This window comes from Blennius ocellaris (genome assembly GCF_963422515.1).
Source record: "Blennius ocellaris genome assembly, contig: SCAFFOLD_69, whole genome shotgun sequence".
NCBI classification, from domain to species: domain Eukaryota; kingdom Metazoa; phylum Chordata; class Actinopteri; order Blenniiformes; family Blenniidae; genus Blennius; species Blennius ocellaris.
The window spans coordinates 223,580-232,621 of record NW_027662084.1 but is presented as its reverse complement, the minus strand read 5'-3'; the positions used below and the strand labels follow the sequence as shown (position 1 = coordinate 232,621).

General features: G+C 55.6%; 1 protein-coding gene across 4 annotated transcripts; it reads right to left on the bottom strand.

Moving 5' to 3' along the window:
* LOC308148325 (RNA-binding protein 39-like) lies at positions 1 to 8,570 on the bottom strand. 4 transcript variants are annotated; one of them, XM_080521784.1, is made up of 15 exons: positions 8,431 to 8,570; positions 8,094 to 8,148; positions 6,215 to 6,264; positions 5,841 to 5,999; positions 5,687 to 5,761; positions 4,889 to 5,006; positions 4,658 to 4,810; positions 4,386 to 4,523; positions 4,208 to 4,273; positions 3,857 to 4,061; positions 2,716 to 2,826; positions 2,054 to 2,159; positions 725 to 830; positions 549 to 627; positions 1 to 309 (listed from the first exon to the last, which is right to left on the bottom strand). In XM_080521784.1, the coding sequence occupies exons 2-15, from the start codon at positions 8,142 to 8,144 to the stop codon at positions 206 to 208; spliced, it is 1,521 nt and encodes a 506-aa protein (XP_080377910.1). In that variant the 5' UTR covers positions 8,145 to 8,148; positions 8,431 to 8,570; the 3' UTR covers positions 1 to 205. The 4 variants fall into 4 exon arrangements, with proteins under 4 accessions (XP_080377910.1, XP_080377912.1, XP_080377911.1 ...); XM_080521786.1 differs by having other exon boundaries at positions 2,740 to 2,826; XM_080521785.1 differs by having other exon boundaries at positions 8,094 to 8,145; positions 8,431 to 8,564.
* Positions 8,571 to 9,042: the final 472 nt, after the last annotated feature.

Sequence of the window (9,042 nt, the reverse complement as noted above, 5' to 3'; positions counted from 1 at the left end):
TGACTTGAAAATAAAATTTTATTTATTTTTACAAAATCAAACCTCGTTTAGAAAAAGTTTCCATAGAAAGGACCAATGGCCTGGCTCCGCCCCTGCAGCTCACGGAGCTCAATCATTGGACAGTATTCAGGGGGGGCGGGGCTAACATGTTTTTTTCCAGATCCACCAGTGTGTCGCAGCCGGGCCAATCAGAGAGCAGGACACGTCACCGGCGTGGGGGCGGGGCCAGCAGCTGGGTGGCAGTGACAGACTCCGGGAAGAGGTTGTGATACGTCGGCAAGGGAACGTAGGCTGCTGTGATCATCTTACCTGGAACACAGGACACCCATCAATCACTGATCAATCAATCACTGTGATCAATCACTGATCACACTGAGATGCAAGAATGTGTGTGTTTGTGGAGTGAAACACACATGGGTATGATGTAGTACACACAGGAAGGCAGTAGCACAGAGAGGTAGGCAGTAGTACAGAGAGGTAGGCAGTAGTACACACAGGTGGGCAGTAGTACACACAGGTGGGCAGTAGTACACAGTGGGGGATCTGACCTGCGAAGTATCGGCCGTGGAGAGCGTTGACAGCAGCCATAGCAGCCGGGATGGACGGACACTTCACATAGACGTTTCCCTGGAGGTCAAAGGTCAGGGTGAGAGGGGTCAGAGGTCAGGGTGAAAGAGGTCAGGGGTCAGGGTGAGAGGGGTCAGAGGTCAGGGTGAGTCTTTACCTCAGCTGAGTTTTTGTCGACGTAGATGTGAACGACTCCTCCATGTTTGTTACACTCTTCAATCACATCATGTTGAATATCAAACTCCCATCCAGGAGGCTCCTCACTACACACACACACACACACACACACACACACACACACACACACACACACACACACACACACACACACACACACACACACACACACACACACACACACACACACACACACACACACACACACACACACACACACACACACATTAGTGCTCAGTGCTGCCCCATGGAGGCTGCTAGGAGTTCTCCCAGTAGAATGGAGGCGGAGCTTGGAGCTCTCAGGCTCCTCCCACGAGGGAGCAGCTGCAGGTTCAACTGAGTCTCTCCTGTGAAGCTTCTGGTTAATGAAGCTCCTCAGGACTAGTAGAGCCGGTAGAGTTAACCCAGGAACACCTGGTTCAAGTTAACAGTGTGTGTGTGTGTGTGTGTGGGGGGGGGGGGGGGTCTGCCATGCCTGCCTGATGGATAATACCCTAACCCTAAACCTAACCCTCTCTGTGTGAGTGTTTCACCTGGTGTAAGCTGTGCTCCCTGGAGTGTTTCACCTGGTGCAAGCTGTGCTCCCTGGAGTGTTTCACCTGGTGCAAGCTGTGCTCCCTGGAGTGTTTCACCTGGTGCAAGCTGTGCTCCCTGGAGTGTTTCACCTGGTGCAAGCTGTGCTCCCTGGAGTGTTTCACCTGGTGCAAGCTGTGCTCCCTGGAGTGTTTCACCTGGTGCAAGCTGTGCTCCCTGGAGTGTTTCACCTGGTACAAGCTGTGCTCCCTGGAGTGTTTCACCTGGTGCAAGCTGTGCTCCCTGGAGTGTTTCACCTGGTGCAAGCTGTGCTCCCTTGAGTGTTTCACCTGGTGCAAGCTGTGCTCCCTTGAGTGTTTCACCTGGTGCAAGCTGTGCTCCCTGGAGTGTTTCACCTGGTGCAAGCTGTGCTCCCTGGAGTGTTTCACCTGGTGCAAGCTGTGCTCCCTGGAGTGTTTCACCTGGTGCAAGCTGTGCTCCCTGGAGTGTTTCACCTGGTGCAAGCTGTGCTCCCTGGAGTGTTTCACCTGGTGCAAGCTGTGCTCCCTGGAGTGTTTCACCTGGTGCAAGCTGTGCTCCCTGGAGTGTTTCACCTGGTGCAAGCTGTGCTCCCTGGAGTGTTTCACCTGGTGCAAGCTGGTTACACCAGGACCCCGTCTCAGGGTTTCTTTAGAACTGTAAACATGTCTGCCCTCAATGTTTGTATGTTCATGCAGGATGTGTGACCAAATGAGAACCTGAGTAAACAGGAAACAGGAAACAGGAAGTGAAGCACCTGTGGGGGACGAACATGTTGGCCAGCTGGAAGCAGTGTGTGGCCAGAGGCTGTGCCGGCAGGCCGAGAGGAGCAGAGGTCATGTTCATGGTCGGGTTCATGGCCGCTGCAACACAAGACACTCCGTTACTGCAGTGACCCAGACCCCAGGGGCCCCCGGCACTCCGGGGGCGGTTCCAGCAGAAACTACCAGGTTCTAGTTGTGGTCCAGGGCCCGGCTGAGGACCAGGTCTTGGTCTTTCCTCCACCAAAGCCCCGGCCTATCAGGGGTCTGACACACTGGGGGCGGAGCTACCACTCCTTACCACCCTACCACTCCCTACCATGAGGAACCTAACCCTAACCAACCCCAACCAACCCTAATCCTAACCACTGTTACAGTCTCCTGGTTCCTGGACCAGACTGGCTACAGTGGGTCTCCTGGTTCCTGGACCAGACTGGTTACAGTCTCCTGGTTCCTGGACCAGACTGGCTACAGTCTCCTGGTTCCTGGACCAGACTGGCTACAGTGGGTCTCCTGGTTCCTGGTTCTACAATGGGAGAACCAGTGACAGGATGTGGCTCCAGGACTATGGAAACACAAGCAGTTGTTTGGAGCTGCTGATTAAGAAGCGGCCCAGAACCAGAAGCAGAACCTGGTTCTCCCTGAGGGAGGACGGTACCAGAGACGGTACCAGAGACGGTACCAGAGACAGCAGCCATGGCTCCGATGGCGATGGCTCCACTCATGTGGAGGGCCTGCTGGGCTGCTGGGGGGATCTGCAGACCCGTACCTGCAACACACACACACACACACACTGTGGGAGGGCTGCACAGGCAGACGGGTGGAGGTGGGTGGAGCGTGGTGGAGGTGGAGCTAGGTGGAGCTAGGAGGAGCTAGGTGGAGCTAGGTGAAGCTAGGTGAAGCTAGGAGGAGCATGGTGGAGCATGGTGGAGCTAGGAGGAGCTACGTGGAGCTAGGTGGTGCGAGGTGGAGCATGGTGGAGCTAGGTGGACCATGGTGGAGCTGGAGCTAGGTGGAGCTAGGAGGAGCTAGGTGGAGCATGGTAGAGCTAGGTGGAGCATGGTAGAGCTAGGTGGAGCATGGTAGAGCTAGGAGGAGCTAGGTGGAGCTAGGTGGAGCTAGGAGGAGCATGGTGGAGCATGGTGGAGCTAGGAGGAGCATGGTGGAGCTAGGAGGAGCTAGGTGGAGCTAGGTGGTGCGAGGTGGAGCATGGTGGAGCTGGAGCTAGGTGGAGCTAGGAGGAACTAGGTGGAGCTAGGAGGAGCTAGGTGGAGCTAGGTGGAGCTAGGAGGAGCTAGGAGGAGCTAGGAGGAGCATGGTAGAGCTAGGTGGAGCATGGTAGAGCTAGGAGGAGCTAGGTGGAGCTAGGAGGAGCTTGGTGGAGCATGGTGGAGCTAGGTGGAGCTAGGTGGAGCTGGAGCTAGGTGGAGCTAGGAGGAAATAGGTGGAGCTAGGAGGAGCTAGGTGGAGCATGGTGGAGCTAGGTGGAGCATGGTAGAGCTAGGAGGAGCTAGGTGGAGCTAGGTGGAGCTAGGAGGAGCTAGGTGGAGCATGGTAGAGCTAGGTGGAGCATGGTAGAGCTAGGTGGAGCTAGGTGGAGCTAGGTGGAGCTAGGAGGAGCTAGGTGGAGCATGGTAGAGCTAGGAGGAGCTAGGAGGAGCTAGGTGGAGCTAGGTGGAGCTAGGAGGAGCTAGGTGGAGCATGGTAGAGCTAGGAGGAGCTAGGTGGAGCTAGGTGGAGCTAGGAGGAGCTAGGTGGAGCATGGTAGAGCTAGGTGGAGCAGCAGGAGGAGCTCTGACCTTCAGCCAGCCGGGCCATCAGCTGCAGCCTCCCCGTGGTCCCCAGGTCGATGCCGGAGCGCTCCAGCTCGTCGTTGTCCAGGAAGGAGGAGGCGGCGGCGCCGTCGCCACGCTCAGTCACATGACCAACCTTCATGGGACGGCCGGCCAGCTCAAACCCGTTCAGCTGCTCCAGAGCTTTCTTGGCACATTCTGCATCTGAGAACTGAGGACACCAGGACATCTGACAACTGAGGACAGGGTTCACATGGAGGACACCAGGAGACTGGGACACCAGGAGACCAGGACACCAGGACATGAGGACACCAGGACACCAAGCGGTGGCCACACCCATCAAGGTAAAGGACTCACAGTGATGAAGCCGTAGCCTTTGGAGCGTCCCGTCTCACTGTCCATCATCAGCTGGATGCTCTCAATCTGAGGAACACAGACGTGTTAACACCACTTTACACATACGTGTGTGTGTGTGTGTGTGTGTGTGTGTGTGTGTGTGTGTGTGTGTGTGTGTGTGTGTGTGTGTGTGTGTTACCCGTCCAAAGGGTTCAAAGATCCCCCTCAGCATCTCCTCTGTGATGTTGAAGTGCAGTGATCCTACATACAGCCTCATTGGCCCACAAGCTCCTTTCTGCAGGACGCTGGCGGCAGCTGCTGCTCGGTTCTTCTCTGCCTGCGGAGACGGAGACAGAGACAGAGACAGAGACAGAGACAGAGACAGAGACAGAGACAGAGACAGAGTCAGAGTCAGAGGCACAGTACTTTACAGTGTACAGGTAGCGTGTCCTCCAGCAGAGACTATAATACCTGTGAGGCCTGTACAATGATGGGGACTCCCAGCAGCCTCTGCCCCGTCAGCCCGATGGCCAGAGGAACGGAGCCGGTGTCCACAAACTCGATGTAGGCGATGCCCTTTGACCTGCGGGAATTCCTGTCCGAGATCATCCTCACGTCTCGAACCTGCGGAGGGAAGGCCGCAGCCGTTACCACAGCAACCGGCAGTGGATCGGAAGCCCCGCCCCGCCACGGCACTCGTACCTGTCCCACCGCGGAGAAGAAGTCCTCCAGGTCCCGGGGACGGATCCTGGCGGCGAGCTGCATGCAGAAGACGGTCCGGGCGTCTCGCTCCTCTGGAGTCAGGTTGTCTATCGGCTGTCTGCCACACAACAACAGCAACCGTCACCACAACAACAGAAACAACCGTCACCACAACAACAGCAACCGTCACCACAATAACAGAAACAACCGTCACCGCAACAACAACAGCAACCGTCACCACAACAACAACAGCAACCGTCACCACAACAACAACAGCAACCGTCACCACCACAACAGCAGCAACCGTCACCACCACAACAACAGCAACCGTCACCGCAACAACAACAGCAACCGTCACCGCAACAACAACAGCCGTCACCACCACAACAACAGAAACCGTCACCACCACCACAACAGCAACCGTCACCACAACAATAGCACCCGCCACCACAACAACAGCAGCAACCGTCACCACCACAACAACAGCAGCAACCATCACCACCACAACAACAGCCGTCACCACCACAACAGCAGCAGCAACCGTCACCACCACAACAACAGCAACCGTCACCACCACAACAACAGCCGTCACCACAACAACAACAGCCGTCACCACCACAACAGCAGCAACCGCCACCACAACAACAGCAGCAACCGCCACCACAACAACAGCAGCAACCGCCACCACAACAACAGCAGCAGCAACCGCCACCACAACAGCAGCAACCGTCAGCCACAACAACAGCAACCGTCAGCCACAACAAGTGGCGTCCTGACAGAAGACGGCGCTGCTCTCACCGGATCGGACTCTTCTCCTTCCGGACCGGACTCTTCTCCTTCCGGACCGGACTCTTGCTCCGGGAGCGCCCGCGGCTGCAAACACAGGTAGTTTCAGTGGTGGGGGACAGCAGGGGGGGCAGCCAGGCCCGGATCCGGCCAAAGGGGGACTCACTGCTTGTGGTGGTCTCTGTATCGTCCTCCTCGCTCCCGGCTGCGGCGCCGCTCCCGGCTGCGGCTGTGGCGCCGCTCCCGGCTGCGTTTCCGCTCCCGGCTGCGGCTCCTTTTCCGCTCCCGGCTGCGACTCTTTTTACGTTCACGGCTGCGTTTTTTCCTGTCAAATACACAGCAGCCAATCAGAGACCGGTCTGAGACAGCAGCCAATCAGAGACCGGTCTGAGACAGCAGCCAATCAGAGACCGGCCTGAGACAGCAGCCAATCAGAGACCGGCCTGAGAGAGCAGCCAATCAGAGACCGGCCTGACAGGCAGATGGTTGGTTGACGTTGCATCGATCCTTCTTGAGGAAATGAATCTGTGACAGACTGACCTCTTGGAGCGCTCCTCCTCCCCGTTAGGACTCATGGCCTTGGTGTCCTCCTGGGAAGGATTGACAGAGAAGAGGAGGAGCAGGAGGAGCAGCAGGGGGAGGAGGAGGAGCAGTAGGAGGAGCAGCAGGGGGAGGAGGTGGAGCAGTAGGAGGATCAGAACGGGGAGGAGGTGGAGCAGTAGGAGGAGCAGCAGGGGGAGGAGGTGGAGCAGTAGGAGGAGGAGGAGCAGCAGGGGGAGGAGGAGCAGTGGGAGGAGGAGCAGTAGGAGAAGGAGCAGTAGGAGAAGGAGCAGTAGGAGAGGGAGCGGTAAGAGGAAGAGCAGCAGTGGGAGGAGGAGCAGTGGGAGGAGGAGCAGTAGGAGAAGGAGCAGAAGGAGAAGGAGCAGTAGGAGGAAGAGCAGCAGGGGGAGGAGGAGCAGTAGGAGAGGGAGCAGTAGGAGGAAGATCAGCAGGGGGAGGAGGAGCAGTAGGAGGAAATGGAAACATAGTTTAAAGGTCCTACATTAAATAAACTTCACTTTGTGTTGGTTTTCTGACTGTTGGTACACCGAGACACAGCTCGTCAACATGTACGGACACAATGTCAATGTTGGTGGAGCTCTGACACCTACAGTTCAACAGCTACAGTCCAATGCCTTCAGCCCAACAACTACAGTCTGACAGCTACAGCCTGACGCCAAGATTCCAATAGTTATAGCCCCCCGGCCACAGTCCAACAGTTACAGCCCGACACCCAGAGTCAAATAGGTACAGTCTGGCATCCACAGTACAGTCCAGCAGCTACATCCTGACACCTACAGTCCAGCAGCTACAGCCTGACACTACAGTCCAGCAGCTACAGCCTGACACCTACAGTCCAGCAGCCACAGCCTGACACCTACAGTCCAGCAGCTACAGCCTGACACTACAGTCCAGCAGCTACAGCCTGACACCTACAGTCCAGCAGCTAGAGCCTGACACTACAGTAAAACAGCTAGAGCCTGACACCTACAGTCCAGCAGCTACAGCCTGACACTACAGTCCAGCAGCTACAGCCTGACACTACAGACCAACAGCTACAGCCTGACACTACAGACCAACAGCTACAGCCTGACACCTACAGTCAAGCAGCTACAGCCTGACATCAGTCAGGACATCTACAGTCCAACAGCTACAGCCCGACATCTACAGTCCAACAGCTACAGCCTGACACTACAGTCCAACAGCTACAGTCCAGCAGCTACAGCCTGACACTACAGTCCAGCAGCTACAGCCTGACACTACAGTCCGACAGCTACAGCCTGACACTACAGTCCGACAGCTACAGCCTGACACTACAGTCCGACAGCTACAGCCTGACACCTACAGTCCAGCAGCCACAGCCTGACACCTACAGTCAAACAGCTACAGACTGACACTACAGCCCGACACCTACAGTCCAACAGCTACAGTCCAGCAGCTACAGCCTGACAGCTACAGTCAAACAGCTACAGCCTGACACTACAGTCCGACAGCTACAGCCTGACACTACAGTCCAGCAGCTACAGTCAAACAGCTACAGCCTGACACTACAGTCCGACAGCTACAGCCTGACACTACAGTCCGACAGCTACAGTCAAACAGCTACAGCCTGACACTACAGTCCGACAGCTACAGCCTGACACTACAGTCCGACAGCTACAGTCAAACAGCTACAGCCTGACACTACAGTCCAGCAGCTACAGCCTGACAGCTACAGCCTGACACTACAGTCCGACAGCTACAGCCTGACACTACAGTCCGACAACTACAGCCTGACACCTACAGTCCAGCAGCTACAGTCCAACAGCTACAGTCGAAAAAGAAGTGATACTATGGCACAAACATTCAGACAGGATTTGATCCTGTCCCACAGACTCACCTTCTTGTATGGAGCCTCCAGCATCGCCTCGATGTCCAGGTCGTCCGCCATGCTGCTACCCCCCAACCCCACACACACACACACACACACACACACAAACACACACACACACACACACACACACACACACACACACACAAACACACGACAGTTAGATGGCGCCCCCCTGTGGAATATTTTCGAGATCCTAATGCTTTTGTAATAAGGTGGAATATAATGGCTAAGAGGATGCTAACATCGATAGCTAACAGCAGCTAGCGGGCCTCCCGCGCTCTCTCCCGCTCCACGCGACCCTCTCTCCCGCCGGCACTGGGAGTAAAGACCGACGGAGGCCTACCTCCTGCCGATCAGAGGCTCGGTTAGTCAGGACCTTGAAGCGGTGGTTCAGTGCGGCCAAGGCGGGCTCTCTGGTTCCCTCCGGGACTCAGGACTCGGGTCTCGGTACGGACCGACGCGCTGCGCTCAGAGCGCTGAATGACGAACGGAAGGAGCCACTGAAGTATCGCGAGATCTTTCCACCGCGAGATCAAAACATTTTTATTGAATAAAACTTTATTCAAAAATCTCCTGAACAAAAAAAAACAATAATATGAATATTTAGTGGATAATTATTGAACATAAAGTTTTAAGTCTGCAATTCAATTCAAATCGGGACAAAGTGGAGTTAGAGCTCGTTCAGTCAGGACGAAGTGGAGTTAGAACTCGTTCAGTCAGGACGAAGTGAAGTTAGAACTCGTTCAGTCAGGACGAAGTGGAGTTAGAGCTCGTTCAGTCAGGACGAAGTGGAGTTAGAACTCGTTCAGTCAGGACGAAGTGAAGTTAGAACTCGTTCAGTCAGGACGAAGTGGAGTTAGAGCTCGTTCAGTCAGGACGAAGTGGAGTTAGAGCTCGTTCAGTCAGGACGAAGTGGAGTTAGAACTCGTTCAGTCAGGACGAAGTGAAGTTAGAA